General features: G+C 44.2%; 5 protein-coding genes across 5 annotated transcripts; 2 read left to right on the plus strand and 3 right to left on the minus strand.

Moving 5' to 3' along the window:
* Positions 1 to 1,699: 1,699 nt before the first annotated feature.
* CONPUDRAFT_50444 (uncharacterized protein) lies at positions 1,700 to 2,548 on the minus strand (the record flags this gene model as incomplete). Its single annotated transcript, XM_007767105.1, has 2 exons — positions 1,700 to 2,061; positions 2,194 to 2,548. Coding segments are annotated over 2 exons (717 nt in total), but the record flags the coding sequence as incomplete, so codon positions are not given.
* Positions 2,549 to 11,150: 8,602 nt separating this feature from the next.
* On the minus strand, positions 11,151 to 14,214 carry CONPUDRAFT_151204 (uncharacterized protein; the record flags this gene model as incomplete). Its single annotated transcript, XM_007767753.1, has 3 exons — positions 11,151 to 11,456; positions 11,512 to 11,646; positions 14,101 to 14,214. The coding sequence occupies 3 exons, from the start codon at positions 14,212 to 14,214 to the stop codon at positions 11,151 to 11,153; spliced, it is 555 nt and encodes a 184-aa protein (XP_007765943.1).
* Positions 14,215 to 14,591: 377 nt separating this feature from the next.
* Positions 14,592 to 15,944, minus strand: CONPUDRAFT_71007 (uncharacterized protein; the record flags this gene model as incomplete). Its single annotated transcript, XM_007767236.1, has 8 exons — positions 14,592 to 14,699; positions 14,755 to 14,940; positions 15,033 to 15,057; positions 15,180 to 15,340; positions 15,394 to 15,483; positions 15,546 to 15,594; positions 15,652 to 15,842; positions 15,897 to 15,944. 8 exons carry the CDS (start codon positions 15,942 to 15,944, stop codon positions 14,592 to 14,594), a joined length of 858 nt encoding a protein of 285 aa, XP_007765426.1.
* Positions 15,945 to 19,042: 3,098 nt separating this feature from the next.
* CONPUDRAFT_151205 (uncharacterized protein) lies at positions 19,043 to 20,325 on the plus strand (the record flags this gene model as incomplete). The annotated part of the gene is made up of 2 exons (XM_007767754.1): positions 19,043 to 20,262; positions 20,313 to 20,325. The coding sequence occupies 2 exons, from the start codon at positions 19,043 to 19,045 to the stop codon at positions 20,323 to 20,325; spliced, it is 1,233 nt and encodes a 410-aa protein (XP_007765944.1).
* A 268-nt stretch (positions 20,326 to 20,593) lies between these two features.
* CONPUDRAFT_37639 (uncharacterized protein) lies at positions 20,594 to 21,019 on the plus strand (the record flags this gene model as incomplete). Its single annotated transcript, XM_007767046.1, has 2 exons — positions 20,594 to 20,645; positions 20,727 to 21,019. Coding segments are annotated over 2 exons (345 nt in total), but the record flags the coding sequence as incomplete, so codon positions are not given.
* Between the last annotated feature and the right edge of the window lie 2,086 nt (positions 21,020 to 23,105).

Consider the following 23,105-nt stretch of genomic DNA (forward strand, 5'->3'; position numbering starts at 1 on the left):
CTACAGGATTGAATGATAGATTTAGCAGGACTTGCTTGATAAGATCTTTACAATCAGCCTTTGACTTGCTCCTGCCACAGAGCCAGAACTAGCCATTCAAGATATATGAGCTTAAGTTGAGGTATGGGTTAATGATCTGCTCAAGTGTATGTGATAGCTGTGATAGGTGGTCAGCCAGCAAAGACATGGAGTCACCTCACATCAAGTTGACACCTGCATCTGTGTCGGGCATACTAGACAACAGATGCCTGTGGTATTTGCAAAGGGAACTGAGTGAATTCCAAATAGTGTGAAATGGTTTGCTTACCAGATGCGAAGGTGTATGAGAAGAGGTATTTTGTTCTGTGTTAATATCAGAATCCAAATCCTGCAGAAGACCAGGAACTTCCAGGAGAGCATCCTCAATGATCTTATGCATTCTATAAGATAGTTTATGAAGTCGTTTACCAAGCTGTAGGAGAGCCTCAGTCTCTGACAGATTGAGCAACACTGTATTTTGAAGGGGGGGTGACCTGCAGGCCTGCATCAGGTGTTACTGGAGAGGTGGTGAGTGGTGTAGGTAGTGTATGGGAAGGTGTTAAAGGTGTGCAAGGAGGTGGAATATACAAGTCCAGTTGCATGGCAGTGGTGCCCTCTTGGTTGTGCACATCATCACTCTGGCTCTGAGGACCAGTGGAGCCTGACTTATTCTTGGCTTCTGTTAGTCTAAAAAATATGAAATGGAAAGGGAACTCACCTCCAAAATCATGCTATTGTTGGCCAGTAACTCCAAGTTCACAGATATTGAGCTGCTGCCAGTGGATTGTGCCCTCTGAGGGCCTGATGGACATTCACATTGTTGACCATGGACAGAATGTGCAGGGTGACAAGGAAGGGGAGCAAATTGAGTGCACTTTCAATGTGAAAATACAGGAACAATGCCACCACCTTGCTGGCAAATGTGAGCTGCATGCTGTAAGTGGACCTGGCAGTGGTTTGTGTGTCTTGTGTATGCTTGCTCTGAGGCACAGCAGTGGCTGTATATGCAGATGTTGCTGGTGCTCTCCATAGATACAAGTAGGTGGGAAAGGGAGGGGCGAGGGTTTTGGGGGTGCCTGCTGAAGGGCCAGACAAGGGGCTTAGAGGTCCGGAACTTAAAGACTGCCAGCCACTGTGACATGTTCAAATGTGCACAACTGCATATTGATGCCTCTGAGGCTGTCTGTGCTATACACGCAGGCTGAGGCCAACATGCAACAATGGCACTCAAGTGTGTTGGATGCGGGTGATGAGAATTCAGCCATGTACAATGCAGTGAAGTTCATTGAATGAGTGGATGATCACATACTACAGTGTAAGAAGGTGGTTTTTGGCACTTCACATTGTTCTTGCACAGAAATCTAACTGCACATTGAGATTAGCCTTGTATGGTCTGAAATGTAGGTCATTAATTGCAAACAGCTCTATTCTAGCACTGGCTGATTGCTTTTGGCAAGATGTAAGTTTTGATTTTTTTTGTCCCCAAGAAATTGAAACATGGTACAAGAACTTGCTCTAGAGGCCTGTTGGACACTTAGATGAGGGGTCTGAGTATGGAAAACATGTTTTTAGAGGTGCTTTAAGATGCTGGCAGTATTTAGGCTTGATTTGAGAAAATCAACAATTACCCCATTAATCCTCTGGTGAGACTGATACTTTTTCACTGCAAAAGCTTCTTGTTTCAAGTTGAGACCCTGTCTGAAACAAAGTGAGAACAGGTTAAACAAATTGATGCATACAAATCTTGCCTATAAGCATCCATGTAGCACCAGCATTTATGGAAAAAGCACTGAATCGTTAGAGTGTCACAGAGTTTTGCATAAGTCCAAACCATCTCCTTCGGGTTTAGTTCACAGTGGAACTTTGGCAGGAAGAGGCATACATGCCCTTGTTTCTTGATATAAGTCTGCGGCATTGGTTTTTCATTGCAGAAGTCCTCCTGGAGTAAAAGCACTTGTATCATGCAACACCAGTTGTTGGTATCTGCAGCTGTTTTCTCCACCACAGAGGCTTGGGTAACATCTTCCTCTGTTAGATGACCATCTTGGCCCATAGCTTTGGCTCGAGCAACCTGACACTCAGCATCTTTATATACCTGAGACTTCTTGCATGAGGCATAACAATCAACAATGTAACCCTTATTCCTGGCAAGGTATTCATCCCAAACAGAAACACATTCTTCAAGGACCATTTTAATCCTTCTTGGATGCCCAGCTAAAGTCTTGTTGGAGTGGTTGTCTGGATAGACCAAAGTTTGCTTCATTCCCCAAGTATTGGAGTGTCCTGGTTTAGGAGGGGGGTTTGAAAGGGGAATAACTGTGTCTTGCAAGTGCTTTTGCTTGCCACCTGGTCCAATATTCATGTTGTTAATGTTGAGTGCATCAGGGGCCAGACCTTTATGAGCTAATGAGCAGTTGAAGATGAAAATGGCCACCTTTGTGAGATGAGTATACTCAAAGATATCCACAGCATCGACCACTTGATTCATAAGCTGAGGGAGATCCCACCAAGCATTGTGGTTTTTGCCAGGGTCTTGCCTCAAATGAGTACAGCTGCTGATCCAGGGGAAGCTTCATTTGGTCAGCAATCTGCGCTTTTGTTAATGCAAGCTGACCTGTCATTTCCAATATAAAATCAGAGACATGAGTTGCATGGCTGTTTCCTTTTGATTTCAGGGGCTGTTGTCCCTCTTTGAGCCACATCCTTTGGCAATACTCAATGCTGTGGAAGACACACTCATCCTGGAGAAGTGCAACATGTTCTGCTTTACCGGGCTTGAGTTTCAGGGGTAGGGGCTGAAATGTCTCATCATTGTATTTTGTCATGAACCTATGGGTTTCATTAATATTACCCCTGTATGGTTACCAAGCTGGCTCACTGTTCATAAAATCCAATTTTCTCAAGAAACAACTTCTGTACTTCAACAATATCTGGACACTCATGACCATCATGGTATATTCCTCTCTCGGAATCCTGTGATTGATAACCAAGTTTTTGGATCCAATTGAGTGCTGTGCACTCTGTGATTGATTGGTTGTTACCAGGCAAGTCAAGAGCAGGGATAATGATGGTGTTGATATGATGTATAAGCTCAAGCAGAGTGATTGAACCAAGACTTTAGACTGCAAGATATCTCTGGACTGCAAGAACTACTGCTTCAACATCCAGAAGTGAAGCCTGACCCCAATAAGCTGCTGTCTTTTGAGGAGAAAAAGCAACTTGTGTTTCACAAGGTATTGCTTGAGAAACCTAATCTGACGCACAAAGTATGTGCCTTTCCCCATGCATTGAGTTATGGCAAGGCTTGCCATTTGGCTGGGTCATATAGTTTGATATACAGTGAAACAGCTGTGAGCTGCATGATGGCTTTGACCATGTGTTGACTTTTGAGCTGCTTCACCTCTTTCAGGCACTGGTCCACAATTGTAAAAATATCTTCTGCCCCTATCTTGGCTTCATCCATATCAAGCCGATCTCCCTCCATTTTGAGCCCAGGTGTAGCTGTGGTGCCACTGCTGTCAGAGTTGGAGTCTCCAGACTCAGAGGCACTGTCTATTTTAGCCTGTTATTCTGATAGGTGTGCTTTCAGGTAGATATCATAAATGAGTGCAGACCTCAAGTTCAGATTCATTTTCAATAACCATTGGTTCATCTGAGTCACTGGTTAACCATTTCTCAAGGTGAGTAGCATATATATTGGCCAAATCCAGGCCCGTGTTGACAGAGAACCCCAGTGTTTCATCTGGTTCCAGGTCTGAGATTGCCTCATCACCAGAGAGGATCATGATGTCCTTTTTGGGGGGGGGAAGCTGTTTATTTTTAGACTGCCCTTTGCAGCTCATTCTTCCTGTTTTTGTTTGCACCAGTTGGTTGTTCTGGAGTCCCCATGATAGATGGAAAGCTAGTTCATTTTATTAATAGCATGTCAGAATAATAAACATGTTGTTGTAGCCTGTATTTGACTTACAGAGGGTGCCTTAGAATAGTGCCTTCAGGGCCTCCACACTCTTGGCAACTTCATTTTGGACATCTTCTTCTTTGTGTGAGAGATTTTCTTCAGAATCAAAGTCAGAAGAGGTATAAGTGGGATCACCACCTGTATTATCAACATTTGATTGAGAAACAAAGAACCGGGCTGGATGCTTGCCAGCACAGCATCATGTGGCAGCCAGACATGTTTTTTTTGCTTCTCTGAAGCATCCTGAGATATGGCTAAGTCCAGAGGCACATACTTGAAATTCTTGCCACCAAGATTTGAAACACATGTACCCAAAAATCCAAAATAGTCTAAAACAGCTCCATTTATTGACCTTCTTTCCTCAAATTAACCCTGGGGCTATTCTTACATTTTTACAGCATCTACAGAGCCACTGTGATTGTGCTTCACATATTGTAGTACTAACCTGACACCACTTGTAGCCTTGGCTGGGCACACTGTGCCTCCCATGCACTCTAACAATGGAGAAACTTATCTTTGCAATGTTGTGAAATGGGTTGTTATTGATTGTGAAATGCTATAAGAGAACTGGGCCATGTCAATCTCAGATTAATCATTGTTGAGCTCAATTTGCGACAAAAAGGTGCCAAATCTGACCATAACTGTTCTCATGATCACTCTTTACATACAACTGCTCACAATTGTTGTGGGAATTTGCTGATAATAGTCACTCAGAATTGCAATCACTCACCGCCTTGCTGGCCTTGCCATGAGCAGAGTTCTCTTTCCCCTTCTGACCTTTTGTGTCCTGTGCCTTCCTGTGTTATCATCTCCATCCAAGTTTCAATCCAAATCTGACTTTGGGTCATTGTCAGTGCTGCACTTGTGAACAGTGAAGTAGACTGTTGGGTCTAGAGGACTCTTTTTTGCTAGCTTCTTAGCACAATTAAGTAGGACAGAAAAATTGGAGAACTCAACAAGAGAGAGACTGGGTTTTTCAAGGCCCTTCATATAGAACTTGATGTCATAGTGCCTCCTTGATACACTGCAAGATTTTAAGCTTGAACACTTCCCAGACATCACCAGGCTCATGGTTTGCAGGGCTGTCTTGAAGCTGATATACAAAGCTTTTGTTATTTGGAACATGCTTAGTCTTGGCTTTTTTCACCTTAGCAAGGGACAGGATCTTGAGGATGATTGTAATGGTGGGATTGGGTGCAGTGTTATTATCACCTGGGTACCAATACAAATGTGAACCAACAAAAGAACATGAGAAGTATCTGAGTTTTTTTTTTGAATCTTAGGCTTCATAATGGTAACCCAACGATTGTTACTGGTATGTTTGTTGCTTTTGGATGCCAACTGCTGGTCATCATTGTCCTGCTCCATCAGCTGGCTCGGGTTGCTGCTGTCATTGTCACTGTCACTGTCAAAGGGTGGCACAAGTTTGTTGGTCTTGGACATCAGAGCATGTATAGGATTATAATATCAGGGAGAGAAAGATAATGTTCATGTAGATGTAATTACAAGGTGTGGCTGGATTCTCTAGCAGTATCCAACCTAACATCTGCATCACATGACTTTTTTAATTTCCATTTCTGCATGAGTGCCATTAGTTATGCACATGGCTGTAAGCTGTCTAGTGTACAAGAAACTAAGTTAACTGGTCTGTGCAAGGGGGTGAATAAGGAGAGTAAGTAGGGTTGAAATCTTCTTATTGAGCAATGCAATAACATCTACATTACAAAGGCAAACCATTTCATCAAGGAAAAAGTTGTACCATATTAGCATTATTTCTCAGATGATTGAATGAAATGAACCAAGCCATACATCTACCTGTTCAACAATGCTCAAGTTAAACCACCAAATGCTTCTATAACCCAACTATTCAATATTGGAAGGCAAGACCTCAACAGCACCACACCATTATCCAGTTCATCAGGAAGGAGCAAAAGATCAAGCAAAAAAGAGTACTGCCACCTTTACAACAACAGCACCTGCTTTCACAGTTCTACTCCAGACTATTTCTGGCCACCCTGATTTGTTCTTTATTGTGACTCCCATCAATATCAACTACTTCAAGCATTTTCTTTGTTACACTCAAACCAGCTTTTTATCATGTGAGTGTATGACAATTTTCAAGCTGGTTTCTGGCCCCATGTCAGGCCAAAAACACTTGAATACCTGCTTACATGGGATCATGAGCAAGGGCCTGCACCTAGCACAGAGCAGCATGACTTCTTGCATGCACAAGTTGCAGAGGTCTGTTTGGATTGTTACTCACCAAGTTTTGAACCCAATTTGCTCCTGGGCATGTATTCAACTCCCATTCATGCTGTACCAAAACCAGGTTTTAATAAGCTTTGGTTTGTCAATGACCACAGTGCTGGAGCATACTCACTTAATTCAATGATTGACTGTGAGAACATTGCAGGTGTTACACTTGACAATGTTCAAGATCTGGGCTGCACCCTGCTCAAAGCCAAGCAAGCATGGTCAGACAAGATGCCAGCTCTATTCAAATCCAATGTCAAAAGCACTTATTGCCAACCCCCCCCCCCCTCTGTGGCAAATCATGTAAATAATCTCAATCAATGTCTGCAGGCATATAGATCACTGCAATTGTTTTGGGAGCAAAGGCACACTCAAGATCTTCCATATGCATTTTTAAAGAGCAAACACCAGAGGGAATCAAGCACTGCAAGTCTCATTCTTGTCATAGTTCTTTAGCTCATGCACTGTCAGGGAAACATCAGGTAGCTGTAACTGATGAACTTTGTTTGCAAGTACCATTGTTGCACAAACTTTTTCAAGAGCAAGCTTGACCACTGGTGCAAATTGCACAGGCACTCCACAAATATATGTGCTGTCAAAATTGTCCCCACCCCATTGTTCCTACCAATTGGACCAAAAGCACCTGCAAAGATGAAGAACATTGGGACATGGAAACTTGAAGTTGGAAGCAAGGCAAGTCTATGTGTGAATTAAAAAAAACTGACTTGTATGCATCAAAATAACACAAGAAGAAGTGTCAATTAGCGACAATGTCAACAACAAAAAATGACAATCTCTACATAGATGCTGTTGAGTTTTTTTGCATATGACAACAATAGGAACCTCATTTAGCACATCAACAGAAACCCAGTGAATGTTGGTGTTACCGATGATACATACACAGACACAGTGTCCAACCAAGCTTCCCAAGCACCTCAGAATTCTCCTTGCACATAGGTGCTCCTGCTGCAAGGTTACCATTGTTCAGCTGTGTGATATTATCCTTGCTTGAGCCATGTTCAATCACACTGAGGTGGTTTTAAACATATTGGTGTGTTTCAGCTTCTTCTAATTAAAAGAAGATGGTCAAAGATGTCTTCAGTATCCCCAGTGCTCAGAAACCTAAGCACTGGAGATACAACACTGTCTGCAAGGCCAAAAAGCAGGCAATACACAACCCATGGTGGGGCACTGTTGGTGTATCTGTCAATATTTTCCATTTCTGCAACAAGTACAACATGACAGACAAGTTCTGTCAGCAAAACTGCAACTCTGCAGACTTTTGAGAGTTGCGCATCCTGATTGAGTCTTCAGGTGCTTTCTGCTTCTCTCAAACAACAGATTTGCAGGCTCAGTGTTCATGGGTGTCAAGCAGGGTGCAATACAACTTAAGAGTGTTTTTATACATGGCCTCAGAGATCTGTTCACACTCTTTGGTGAGTGCTGCCTGGATTTTGAGGACCACAGTGATTTTACACGGGGTTTCTCTTGAGGTATATTGTTGGATGGTGTTTGTGCAAATTTGTTGGAAAAGGCTCAGCAGATGGCTCTCTGCTAATAGGGGCTGGTTCAGCTACAGCTGTTTTCTCTCATAGGGTTTGTGAGGATGATTCTCCATTATGTTCTAACATATGAAAAAACAACAATGGGAAATATAACTGTATACACAAAAAAACCTGGCAGGTAGTGTGAGCGACCCTTAACTGGGGGAGTCACTGCACACGCAAACAAGGAGTGATGATGATGAGAAAGACTAACCCTAACCCTAGATGGGGCTTGGGTAGAAGTAGATGCCTTAACTAGAGAACTTGAGACTTAGGTTTACAAACACAGCTAAGGAGAAATCCCATAAGAACTCTCTTGGAGTTCTGGGTCATCAATTGCAGTCTTATATACTACTGAACAGCTGTGCACAGACCATGTAACTACAGGTAGGGCTCCTGCCTAATTAGGAATACAGAGTACTGTGCTATCTTGACCTTGAGTTCAGTCCACCTGTTCACCCCCCCTCTGAACTGAACCTCCAGGGGGTGGACAGTCCACCCCTTTTGAGGGGCTTTGAACTTGGTAGGGTAGACATCCCGTAGAATTACAAAAAATCCTGTATATTATGTAGAAAAAATGAGATATGCACAACAAAATGCTCTAATGGCCTAAAAACTGTCAAAATACTTGCTAGAAACACGATGACGCTTTCCCTGGCCCAAGTCCTTGGCATCAGGTAAGCAGAGCGAGTCAATGTTGATGTTGAGACATCATGTCACCGGACTCCATCCAAGTACCATCATCAAATCCCCATCGCTGTTGAATGGTTTGGACTTGTGGTCCATGTTCGTCTTGTTGTCTTGAAACATGTCATCTTTGGGATGGTCATTGTCCTTGTCATTTTCTCCAAATAACCATGAGATGCGGGTGAAAATGTTGAGGTCATTGCGGGGCAGCTTGTGAAGAAGCTTGAGTTCAGGCCCGGTGTCCACCTCCCGGATGTGAACTTCATGTCCCCCCGGTTCAACCTTCTAAACCTCAAAGGGGGGTCATCCGGTTATGGTAAGTGCCTCACTTAGGTTGTTTCTCATGCCACTATGAATTTAAGGTCAAAATGATACAGTACTTAGTAATACAGGCATGCCATATTGTGTGATCCTTGTGTCATATGATGTCATGGTCCAGACCCATCACATGCTTGGTCATGTGCCTGCTTATGTAATAGATAAGGCCAAAGCCTGGCCATGTCAAAAACAAATGCAATAAATAATGTGTTGTTTGATCAAGTTAGGGCTACCAGGAGGTATTTTGACAGGTAGGAGAGTAAGTGACCAGTGCCCAACTCCTAACCTGCCTAGGGGTTTAAAGCCATGCTTGTGCATATGGTCCCAGGTTCTTGATTCAGCCCCATAGTGATGCAGAAGAGTTTACCATGCAATACAATCTTGTACACAATATTCAGCTGTTTTTCTTTCCATGAATTCAAATCTTTGATTTTGTCTATTTCTCTTTACTGAGTGGCTTAAATCTGTATCTTCTCTGTGGATGAGATGTGATGAGCCACAGTGAGTGCTTATGATCAGTGTATGCATTGGGCACACTTGCTCACAGAATTGATTGGACTTGTCTAAACCTGTCCAGAGCTTGTATATGCCAAAGATGTATTGGTGTTGAGTGTTTGAAGAAAATTTCTCTTAAGTCCCTCAGTAACTGGTTATATACACTAATAATAACATCAACTACAGCACAGTGGTGCAATGGGTAAGGTGATGAGTTGTAATAGTTGAAGGTTTGCAAGGTCAGGTGTTTGAACTGGCTTATTTCCACATTTGCTTTTCTCACACACATCAGCCCATATTGTGTAAAAATATGTTCATTTCACACATTACTGATGTTTGCATTCAGCCTTCCCAATGCAAAATCAAAAATCAAAAAATACCAACTGTGGCAGTAAGCCTTAAAAATCAGTTTTAACAATGGTAAAGCACAATAAACCTCAACTCTCTATAGGTCCCTTTGCACATCATTTGGGTGTGTAACACATGCTTTACAAATATCCTGCTCTACACTATGGTGTCCAAGCCTGAACCAATGTGTTGAGAAGCATGCAGCATAGGTCATTGTTGAACCTGCAAATAGGCTTGGTGTATGCACATTTGGTGCACCTGTGGAGAATTTTTTTTGGGTGTTGGCAAGGCCAAACACAAACAACAATGACCACAACTAATATCAGCAATTATTGTTAGCCATCAAACTTGTGAACTTGAGGCTTGTACAAGCCCTGATGTGCAAGTTGTATCATTACTGATAGGAACTCTATATACCCACCCCTGCAATGGCAGTGCCAGGCTCCATAAAAAGAGAAATAGCTGTCGGAAATTATAAAAAATATTTAAATCAGTTACAATTTGTTGAAATGCTGAAAGCAAACAGCTCATTATAATTGGTGTTGCAATAATAAAGATGCCATTACAATGGTCATTGCAATTGTGATTGCAATGAGCAAGGTAATGTGTGCTTCAATTGACATTTTGACATGTGTGGGAATGCATTGTGGTTATACAAAGGCCTATTGTGATGAGTATGACAAGCATCGCCACAAGTAGATGTTAATGATGTGGCAATTGCTATTGTAGCCGCCCAGAGTAACGAGAGTCAAATACCAAAAAAGTTATGATTATTGATGGCAATGCACTATGAACCAACGCGATCAAAGTGCGTTGGGTGGAATCAAACTTACGCATACTACATCAATAACTTGCTTACATCACTACATCCTTAGTGCTAGGCCATGATTCCATGTATCAAACACTATAATCAGCACATATTATACTGCTATTGAAAGGTCAGGGCAACACAAAATGTTATCAATTTGACCTATTTCCATACGTAGTTTAAGATTTACTACGCCAAGTTTATCCACGATGCAGCATTCCCCCTGCGTGCCCTGGTGGTAGGCCTGCAGGTGACTGTTTCAGCTACAGCAGCACCTGCAGTGCTAATAGTCGTGCTCCTAGCTACAACCTGCACCTCAGCATGCTCGGAGGCAGCTGGGATGACCGCTTCAGATGCAAGCACTGCGAGAGAAGCCAGCTGGGTGAGCTCTATGTTATAATCTGTAATATATAAGACTACTCATATGTTGTCAGCATATGCTCTGAGTCTATAGTAGATGTGAAAGGTGCTTACCCCCAGTTGCAGTAGTACAAGTGAGTGGGGGAAAGCCGAGTGAAGCATCTGGTATATATATGTTGGTGACTCTGCATTCCAACCTCTCTCTTCCCCTTTGTCACTCTAGCTTCTCCCATCTCTGTTATCTTCTCTTCTCCCGAGGCTCCTGAGATGTTGCCAAAGTGGTGTACCTCCGTACTCCAACACTCTACACCAAAGGGAATAGGTTGATCAGTGTTTCCCAAGTTATAGACGGGATAGAACCCTACTCACCATGAGGAAGTGAGACTGGCTCGTTGTCCAAATCCATATGCATTGCCGCCATCGCCGCATTGATGTGTCTGGCAAAATCTTCCTGCACTACGGAGTTAGATGACTCGGTGACCTCAGCAGTGGCTGAACCAAACATGAATGTGTTGATATTTAAGCGGAGGGAAGTAATATGGGGAGAATCCCACTTGCACGTAAGAAGACACTTGTACTCAGCAAAATACTTGCTATACTTGATGCCTGATTGATCTCCTTTGCCCCCTTTGGAGAACTCAACATTGGGAGAGAGTAAGAATATAATCTAACAGTTCATAGTGTCAGCAAATTCATAGTCAACAGGCAAAGTCACGACTTACACAAGTGGTGGCAAAAGCCCACAGGCCTGGTGAGACCACAGTGCAGCCCCACAGCCGTGCGTTGTGGGTGGGACCACCACTTGGGAGCCCAGGCCTGTCAATGGACTTCTTTCCCCACATAATGACCTTGCACGCCTACAATACAGTAATAAGTTAGTCGGAGGAAATTGATACAGGGTGTGAGACAAACACGTACACGGGCAATTACGATCCAGTTAGAGAAAGGATGATGTAAATTGACAATATTATCCTGAAAAAAAAAACAAGAGGGAACACTTCATACACCTTCTCGGGCGGGCCAACAAGTACACCAAGGAGCTTGCACAAGGGATCAACGTAAGAGCGGCCCCTGAACAATGCTGCAAACCAATCCTTGCTGTTTTGGTGAAGTCCAACGACCTTTCAGAAGGTCTTGCAAAGCTTGTCAACCTTCTGCGTGCACCCATGGTCCATGCACTTCTCAACCTACATAGAAGCAAAGCATTGCTAGTATAAGAATAACATACAAAATGATAAAAGTTCATGTACTTCATTAATCAGAGTGTGTGTAGGGTGGTACTCGTGAAGGTGCGTCATCAGGATATCGTCAAACTCCCAAACAGTAGCCACAGCCTGAACCTCATCGGACTGGTAGCAGTCACAGGGCAGGAGGCTCAGTCAGCATTGGGCAAGAAAAAACCAAAAAAGAAGGGCAAAACATGGAGTAGGTTGCGCCAAACTTCTTTGAAACAATGTCAGTATTGCGAGCAAATGGAGCAAGAGCCGGAGGAAGTCCAGTTTTGTGAGAGCAACGTGGCTTATTCCTCTCGAGTACTGTATTCTTCTCCTCAAGCTTCCGGTTCTATGCCTGGAGCACATCAAGCTGTAGCTGAAGCCTCTTCAGCTGTAGAATATGCAGAACATCAACATGGACCGCCGTGCAACATAAAAGGCCTGGCACCCACTTTGTTGGCCTCGACATTGTTGTGACACACACCACCATTGTGTGTAGATATAGTTGAGAAGTGAGCACCTCCACCAGGGTCGTTCGTGCGTGGGGTAATACAGTTGCTGAGTGATGACATGAGTGAATTAGTGTCGGAAGCAGTGATCTAGGAAATATGAGGCCAGCAAAAGAAAGGATGAGGACTTGTGTGACCTCAACACATGTCTTTTATCCCTGGTACCGAGTCCCTCTTGGATCTAGCACGAGGCTAGTACGAAACTTTCAGTACAGTGTTGATTGACATGAGTTTGCTGGCACGGATGAAGCAGCAACATATCAGATCATGTACCTCGAAGTATACCTCAGCTTCCAAGGTTGGTGAACCATGGTACAGTTGCCAATCAAGTGCATTAACTTTGCATTATTGTTGGTTCAGGTTGAAAGGAGGAAACAACTGTCAGAATAACTAGCACATGCACAAGTTTTTCCGAGGAGAAATGTGAGCTTATAATCAATAAGCTCACCAGTCTGAACACATGTAACATCACAAGGTCTCAAGCTACACTGCCTCTGACCGGGCATGCATGCATCTGAGTTGAATCAGGTTGAAGACATTGGAACACAGATGAAACAGTACTGCATACTTACAGCTGCCTATTGTCTATAATAGAGCCAATTGCATGCTCATGACATCAACCTGACTTTGTGTATAGTTTGATTATCATATCTGCAGCACCAGTGAGGGTAGCAGGATGACAAGAATGGATCCATACAGTGATCCTGGAATCACTTGCAGATTGTGGTTACCTTGAAGTATTAGTGCCGGTAGAAGGGCAAGTGCTATTTACCTGAGCACAGGGTGGTTAGCTACCCCCGTCAGCGGGAGCAGATATGTTGGACAAACATGGACACTGCCATTATTAAGCGGAGACAGGGGATAGTGTATTAAAGTGGTGTTACTGTACAAGAGATGTGATATTGAGGTGTAAGGAAATCAAGTCAATGTAATGGAGTGTTCAGACTTGGGGAGCGCATCAGTGATACTGCTGGATGTTAGTCATTAAAAGTGGGAATAGCAGGTCTGGACGTGAAAATATAGTGATCAGAAATATATTTTAGAATCAAGGGAGTAAAATAGGGCACACCTTTGGTGTCCTATCGCTTCGTGCATGTGGTACATGCAGAGGAACATATCAGAGTCTACAGTATCAACCACAAGATATTCATTGAATGTGATCACAGACGGGTTGAGGACCAATGCAGCACCCTGGAAAAAGAACTCAACGGAGAATAGCTCAGCACATCAACGCGGCTGTGATTGTACTTGCCAAAGTCCAAGTCCCAGTCCTTTGCTGATTGTGCACTGATAGATGCTTCATATGGGTGAATGAGGGCAAGCTGGTACATTTTCTCTTCCACTGAGCACTCAAAGAGAAAGACGAGACAGCCGAAGGTGTTCCGCCGTTCTGTATTAATGATAACACAGTTGTACTGTGGTTCGCCAAAGAATTCCGGATTGCATTGCAGGTAGTCCAAGTGTAGACACCAGTCAACTTTGGATTCATAGTTGATCTTCATATATCAGAACTCTGTAATCTGAAGAAAATATGTGTGTGTAAGTAATATTGTGATTGTATAGACTTTGGCTATGGAACTAAGCTTACCTTGTCCTGTGGTCTGTATTGAATGTGCTGACTGCCTGGGAGCGAGCGACCCATAGAAGGGATCAGGCTGTTGAGGAACTTGTGAGTCTTGATGCAAAACCTCTCAAAGGCCATGTTGTTAGCATGCATAGTTTCAATATCCTTAAACAATATTGGCTTCTGGTGGGAACCAGCTCAGATATGAAGTGAAACATTGCTGTGACGGAAAGAAGACGATAATGGGCCAGTGAAATAATCGTGGATGAGGTGTGAGGCTCAAGCTCAGTGTCATTGATGTTGTCGAGCTTGTCAAGAAGCGCTCAAATGTTCTAGCAGCTCAGGAGGTCATGCTCAACTTTGAGAATCTAATCATGCGTCAATGAATCTATTACAAAAACAATGGATGATGTGGTAACACTAATCTGAGGTATAATGTTCTTGAAGTTTGTAGTGCCATGATAAATACCTCGAAAGATGCCATGCATGTGTTTATTGGGTTTTGCATCAAAGCCTCATGTGACACCTTTTACTATGATGTCTCTAAAGGAGTGGTTGCATGTATGGTTCTCGGGGAAGTTCCAGTCCTTATCCAATTTGGTGGCAGTTTCCCAGACATAAAGCTAACAGAATTATAGCCATTTGCATTAATTGCAATATAAAGAACATTGACATTACCTTGGTCAAGTCGGCCAATATGTCAAGAGATTTCTGTCCCGCTGCAAGTGTGATGTCTGTGTGAACATCTAAGGTCAGCCACATGTCAAACTTGACATATGCCCTGACTAAACGAAGGAGGAGATAGCCATTTGGGCCAGTCTCCACATGATATTGGAGGATGCTATGGCAAGTAAAGGTGAGCGCCTAGAGGAGTTGATTGTATTTCAGCATAAGCACATTTTGAAAAACAAGACACTGATGCACAAGAGAGTGCCATAATGCCAATGGAAACATACCTTTGAGATATCACCGTGCTTCTTGCTGTCATTGAAATATATGTCAATGACATGGTCACAGTGGTTCAAATCCCTCCAACAAGGCATTGTTTTGAAGCTAGAGTTGTTATGATTAGAAGGTACTCAATTGAAAACCAGCATGCACACTTATCATCAACTGCTGCTGCCACATCACACCCTAACGTGAGCACCTCTTTCTGCACGATTGGCCAGAGGTGATAGCCAAACATCCCCTCCTTATTTGCGTGGATTATATCAAAGGACAGGGCCTTGTAAACATCTGTGCGTTCCAAAGTACTAAACACATCCTGAGTGATGGTTTGCATGAGCATAATTAACCAAGGATATAGGGAGAACTCACATCAATGTTTCTCATGCCGGCCTGTAAGAGAACCTTGTCCCATTCCTTATGGTGCAGAGTGCGTGCATGTTCCAGCAATGCCGCGGTCTGCTGTGCAGTCCTTCAAGGCCACTCCTGGTGCTATAGAGTAGATGCCTTGGTATGATACACACTGGGCACGGCCGCTTGGCATTGACACCACGAGTCAATGCCATCACACTTCTAGTGAAGAAGTTAATACTTTCATTTGGTATGATGAATGCAAAATTGCACTGTTACTTGAAATCCGCAGACAAGATGAGAATGGTTGGGAAAAACCACTGCTCAATACCATCCCAACGATTCACCCATTGTCCCGTTTTTGCATAGATAGCAACCTCCTCAAGAAACTTCTTGAAGGACTCGTGCCATACAGCATTCTTGAAGTTGCTCCATGCTTTCTTCTTCTTCTGTTTATGATTGTCTTTTACCTAGATAGCATACTTGAGTGCCACTACCCACCGAAACAGAGCAGGAGAGCTTACAATGGGCAGCCAACCAACAAAGTCAACCACCTGCAAAAACTGTACCATTTCAAATTGAGGCTGGCAGATTTGCACAGCAAGTGATTATGGGATATGCTTTTTGAGTGCCAAATGTCAATAATTTTGCCTTGTTGGCGTATAGAATGAACACAAATGGTTTTGCTTCTTTGGGGATTTGACTCTTGATATATCCATTAGTCCACTAGTATGTGTTGTACAATACCAACAGACAAAATCAATGCACTTGGAACTCCCAGAAGTCACCTGCCATCCACGGCTCATCAATAAAGCACACAAATGACTCGCTGTCAAATTTTGACAGCCGCTGGGCGTCAAAATGTAGGTGAGGACCTGTCCAAGGATCCTTCAACAGATCTGTAGCCCAGTCCCACAGAGGACAATGCCAGAAGTCAAACTGGTGTGGTTGGGGTTCCTTTGCATACTGTACAGATATGACTTTGCGCCGGAACTAGTATATACTGTATAAGGCTCCAACTTTATAGTATACGTATATAGTATATACAGTTTATAGTGATTATAATTCCATATATTCATACTGTGGGGCATATATTGTATACAAACTGTATATATATAGTATACAGCTGTATATATGTGCATCCTTAGCTCTAACCCTCTGGTATGTGCTAGACTGCACTTGTAAGCCCAAAAGTATGTACGTTGTATTGCCTAGTAAGTGCACCGGGATACTTATGGCAGGGGATACCATTTTTAGATGTTACAGGGCTTGCTCCAGCGCGGCAGTGCGCTGTGCACCTGTGTCGGGATTGCCAGGAAGTTCATGTGCGTGCTTTACTCACCCTAAGTTACTCAGTCAGCCTGAAAGCATGGACATTACCAAACAGCCTTTTTCCTTCATGCTGATGCAAGATACAACAGGAGATATGCATCGTGTGGCTAGTGCTGCAGGTCCTGCTATCAGAAAGGTTTGTAGTATGTTGTACAAGAATAACTGCTCATTAACTCTCCTATGCCATAGCTTTGGGCTGTGTTGCATCATATATGGTGCTCCACCGAACATTCATCTGTGTTTCAAGACCTTTCACAATGTATTCATCCACTCGACCATAGCTATTTGCTGCCAGTGCTGGATAACCCAACACAATGGCTCTCCACAGCAGAGATGCTCTCCCGTGCGCTTGCATGCCAAACTGTAAGCATAAGAGCCATTGCTTAACTTCTATATAGCTTATTCTTTACTTGAACTAATGTAATGCCTCAAATAGGCCATAACTATATGGGTGCACAAGCGTGAAGAGCTTGAACAGGCACGGCTGGATCAGAATGACTGGGATCTCTTACAGTCTCTTTATAGAGAACTTATTGCGTACCAAAGTAGTCAGTTAAACAGTTGTAGATAGAATACCAATGGTAGTGGATGCAACTGCCTGTGCTCTTTCACTTCAGAGGACGTCTGAGTGCATCTCCATGCTTATGTAACCTAACCGGCCTTTGTGACACAGAGCAGAGCGTGCGTCGAGCGCATGATTCAGAAAAAACCAAAAATCAGAACCCCCTAGTCACAACCTGAAGTCTCGATCATACCATGGGCAAAGCCAATGATGAGTATGCCATCCAACAGGCTGTGATCGAAAGCATCCAACAGCTCTCAAAAAAGTTACCTGATACAATTGCGTTCGCAAAGAAGACCAACCAGATCTATGTGGTCATGACTGGCGAGCACGAAGGGAACCACTGGGAGACCCTCAACAAGCGTCTTGATACCCTTTTTGGTCAGCACATCCTGGACAAGCATGACTACTTTCCTGAACTGCGCTGAGGACAAAATGGAATTGAATACGTAGCCGATTACTTATGCAAGCATGCACTAGAAGTTCAGTCAAATGTCCATGCAGCACTCATGGTGAAGCTAGATCAGATTAACAATGAGCTTAAGTGTTTATGGTGCGCTCTTTCTCATAGCTAGACTGTTGAAAGTGCTCACTGTTGTTGTCAGTGGGGCATCAGATGACGCCAGCATGCTCGCCCCTGTTGTAGCCAACCCAAAACCAAAAACCCCTGCAAAAGAGAAGTCAGCAGAACATGTGCTCACTACTGAGGATGTACTCTGAGGATACAAGAAGGGTCACCTTGCCACAGAGCTCTTTGGCTGCCCAGGTGTGTAGTTCTTTGATGATGTATAAGACCTTGGCTCAAGCGCTCACAGAGTTGCTGATCTGCAATGATCCCAGAGATAAAACATATTATCCTCCTGCATGCACACCACCGAGTAGTGGCTCAAGTGAGGACGAGGGCGAAGGAGGTGGTGGTGAAGGGGTAGTGAACAATGCAGACGAGATAGTTGTACTGAATGAAAATGTACGCCCCGCCCACAAGTCTAGACCTTATAACTGCTTATTGTTTCTTACCTGGTCTCTCAGCCGGCTGCTTGTAAGTGTTGCTATGCTGCCCTGATGATGTCCGAGAGCTCCAGCACTTCTTTGGGTGAAGGATCTGCGAAGACATCAAAGGAAAAGAACAAGAAACGAGCGGAAAGAAGGAAAATGGTGAGAAAAAAAAAAGCGCAGAAGGTGGTGAGTTATATGCTACAAGGCAAAATGTGCTCGTTTGACTGACCTTGATGTTTTAAGTCAACTTGTGCCTAATACATTGGCCCTGGCTGACTCCCCTGCACTTAATCTCTATAACAATGGACAATGCATCTGCCAATGATGTCCTTGCAAAAACTGTATCTGAGCTGCTCACCTTTCAATACAATACCCCCTTTCACAAGACCAATGTACAGATTAGATGCCTTGCTCACGTCATCAACCTTATAGTGCAGGTGATGCTTGCTTCTCTCAATCTTGTCGAAGACAACCCCGATGCCCAATATTACTATAATGTGCTCTGTTGGGAATGAGAAATCATCCTCATGTCATTGACGACGCGTCCGAGACGTCGGGTATATTGGCATGGCCTAGAACCGCGTTGGAACTGCAGAATAAGCTCCTCTGTGGAGCGATTACTAAGAAACCTCCTGAATAGTCAATGGAGGCCCCTGAGAAAGATTCGATGGCAATCCGAGCCGCTATGCACGAGTTCATAATAATATATTAGTGAAACACAAAGGAGAAAGCTCCTAGCAGTCTATACAAACATTAGACTAGTATAAATGTAGTCCGAAAATGAAGCTAAAGAACATCAGCGCATTCACACTCATCCGCGCGAAACTAAAAGGTTATGAGCCCCGCACGCTTGTAGCTGCATCTTCACTCTTCATGTCTTCTACCCTGTCCCACTCCAACTCGAGCGACAACGACGAGCGTGGTCCATCTCCGTCAACCACGCCAAAGAAGACTACGGCCTTAACCGGCCCGAAGAAGGCCATGATCGCAACGGCATCAACATCAAGGGCAGCGGCTCCCACGGCCAGGAACGCCAAGCCGGCTACCACCGACAAGGGCAAACAGCCCGCGCATCCCACCATGAGCACGCGCAGGAACCCGGCTCCACAGATCACACTGCAGATCGCCGAACCTATGGACGACGACGCCGCCACTCCACAGCCGCCGGTCCGCCCTCCTCTCGATCACTCGGGCAAGGTCCAAGTGGCCGTCCCGTTAAAGAAATCCGACCCGTACGAGGTCATGGTCGCGTGCTTGCAGAGCCAGTACCAAAAGGTCACGGCGATGTCGGGCACCGACAAGCTCCGAAAAACAAAGGAGAACGGCAACAACTGGTGGTCCTGGAAACAGCGTGCAACCAGCATGTTTGAGGTCACCGGGTGCCTGAAAATAGCCAATGGTGATTGGCCGGTCACGCTTTGTCAGACCGAAAAGGACCAGATCCTTTGGGAGATGCGCGATAGTGCTGCCAGATTTATTATTAATAATTTTATTTCTGATGAACTACTTCCCTACGTCAGAGATCGAGACCCGGTGAACCCGGACCGTATTCTCACGGCACACGAGATCTACGATCGGCTCAAAGCAAACTTTGAGGTCCAGTCGGGCCAACAAGCGATCACGATCTATCGCAAGATGGTCAATATGAAGGCCAAGAATAGTACCAACATGCAGACCCATATCGGGAAACTCAAAGATCTGCGCGCGCGCTTCGCTGCCGCATCCGGTAATAAACAACATGTGGACGAGCTGAACTTCCAAAACATCATTCTCGCGTCTCTTCCCGAGTCGTGGGATGGCTGGGCCTCGGGCTTTATCGGCGTCCAAGACGCTTCCGGCGGCATTATGTCCCGCTCCACCGAGGACTTAGTTGCCGCAGTCTGGAAGGAGTGGATTCGGCGGAAGAAGAACGTCGACCCTGACAATTCCGATTCGGACTCCCCGCGCCCGGCCAAGAAGGCCAGGAAGGGCAGATCAGGGGGCGGTGACCAAAAAGGCAAGTACTGCCATACTTGCAAAACTACTTCTCATTGGTACGCTTCTTGCACAGCCAAGAACGTTAATTTATGCGAGTACTGCGAGAAGCCCCATAAGGGGGACTGTTACGCCAAAATCAGATATCCGGACTGGTGGAAAGGTAAAAAGGTCTCCCTAAAGGGGAAAGAGAAGGCCGACTCCGGTGGAGATAGAGGCACAAAGAGGAAGCGAGGCGAAGCCTCAACGTCCGAGGACACTAAAATGGCCGAGGAATTAGTAGTTAATACTACATCTACCCCTACTTCTGACGAAGATGTAAACATGGGGGAGTCTTCCCAATACACTGGTTGCTTCTATTGCTGGGTGAGCGATTCGGGCACGACGTCACACATATGCGCCGAAAAACGTGCGTTCATTAATTACAAACCGGTACAAGGTATGAAAGTGAACGGAATAAGCGGACCAGTTATACAAGTTCCCGGAAAAGGAACTGTGTGCCTGAAATCACACATGGATGGCCACGCAACTAAAATTATACTACATGATGTTCTGCACATGCCGTCGGCTTCTAAGAACCTGATATCGGTTTCTAAATTAGATGAAGCCGGAGGTCGTGCCATATATGGAAATGGGAAAGTCTGGCTTCTAAGTCCCGCCGGCAACACTTTAGCTGTGGGCACACTTCGCAATCGACTTTATTATTTTGATTGTGAGCCAATAACAAAAGAATGTGCTTACATAAGCGATGAACCATGCGCACGAACGTGGGCTGAGTGGCACAAACACTTTGGCCACATTAGTGTTCCCGCGCTAAAAATACTATCAAACAAAGGTTTGGTTGAGGGACTAAAGATATCCCCGAGCCCAGAACACTTCGATTGTGACACGTGTATGGAAGCAAAAATGACTCACACATCTTTTCCGAAACAAGCCAAAAATAGATCTACTACCCCCGGTGATCAGATCTTTACCGATCTGTGGGGTCCGGCACGTGTGGCTTCCATACATGGTCACAAATACCTTATGTCTATTATTGACGATTGCACGAGGAGAGCGGAGGTTTTCCCTCTGAAAAATAAATCAGACGCTCCGCAAATACTTAAAACCCATATTCTAAACATAGAAAGACAGTGGGATTTCAAAGTTAAACGCATACGATCAGATAATGGTTGAGAATATATTAACAATCCATTACAAAAATGGTGTGCGGACTGTGGGATCCTACTCGAAATAACGGCTCCATACGCGCATGCCCAAAACGGTGTTGCCAAGAGATTCAATCGCACGATCACAGATATGATGCGTGCCATGATCATGGGACAAAGTCTCCCACAATTCTTATGGTCGCAGGCTGCTATTCACGCGGCATACATCTGAAATAGATCATTTTCCCACGCTCTGCCCGGAATTACTCCGACCGAAAGATAGTCTGGAGACAAACCAAATATATCACATTTTGCCGAATTCGGGACTCCAGTCCATGTTCTGGATGAGTCCCCAGGGCTGTCAAAGCTACAGCCACGTGCTAAGAAGCAGCTATTTATGGGTTTCCATGAAGGGCCGAAGGCCATAAGATTCTACGAAGCGCACTCGAGAGCCATTAGAATTTCCAGGAATTTCAAATTTCCCTCTTTGGAAAATGCTTCTGCGGATGCTCGGCGCGAGGGGGACTATACTCCCACAGAACCAATAAACACACCTTCACACTCAAAAAAGCGAACCTTGGATCCCGATATAGAAATCCAGGAACCCAGGCGAAGCAAACACCCAAAAATAACACATGACTATAATAAAATGCACGAGGGAGAACCCATCCCTGAGCTTGTTGAATTCACCGAAGAAGAACCGGATGATGGGCAACTGCTTATAGAAGAATATATATATTTGGCATTTAACGAAGCAAATATGGCAAGTGACGATCCAAAAACATTGGAAGAAGCCAAAAGTAGCCCAGAATGGCCACATTGGGAAAACACGATCAAAGCCGAACTCGGCCAACACGTGGAATATGGCACGTGGGAAAAGAAGCCATGCCCCACTGATCGAAAAGCGATCGGGAATAAATGGGTCTTTGTACGAAAATATGGCAAAGAAGGGGAACTCCAAAAATACAAAGCCAGATTAGTGGCTAAAGGGTTCTCCCAGATCCCCGGTCTAGACTATACTAGTACATTCTCGCCGGTGGTAAGATTAGAAACGCTAAGAATAATATTAGCTGTAGCAGTAGCAGAAGACTGGGAAATCCAACAAATGGATGTAAAAGGCGCTTACCTATATGGGAAGCTAAAAGAAGACGTCTACATGAAACAGCCACATGGCTTCGAGGACGGCACAAAACGTGTCTGTAAATTAATAAGAACTCTATATGGATTAAAACAATCTGGAAGAGAATGGAACATAGAATTAAACCAGAAATTAACCGAAAAAGGGTTTACACGCCTAACGTCGGATTCCTGTGTATACATTCGGAAAACACCAAACTCGTGTGAAATTATTACGGTTCGGGTTGATGACCTATTATTATTTGCTAAAACTAAAGATCGCATGAATGAGCTAAAAGAAGAATTAAAAACTCTATTTGAGCTCACTGATCTCGGTGAACCAAGCAAAATTGTGGGAATAGAAATTACACGTGACCGATCAAAGGGCACACTAAAAATAACACAAACGAAATACATAGAGTCTGTTCTACAAAAGTGGGGACTCAAAAACGCGGACAAAGTGGCAACGCCAATGGACGTCAAAACAAATTTATCCCCGAAAGATCCGCCGGGAGAAGCGAACTGAAGCAATAATTATGCTTCCTTGATCGGTTCCTTAATGTATGCCGCGTGTGCAACAAGGCCAGACATAGCCTTTGCCGTAA

The sequence above is a fragment of the Coniophora puteana genome (genome assembly GCF_000271625.1).
Source record: "Coniophora puteana RWD-64-598 SS2 unplaced genomic scaffold CONPUscaffold_3, whole genome shotgun sequence".
Lineage (NCBI taxonomy): Eukaryota > Fungi > Basidiomycota > Agaricomycetes > Boletales > Coniophoraceae > Coniophora > Coniophora puteana.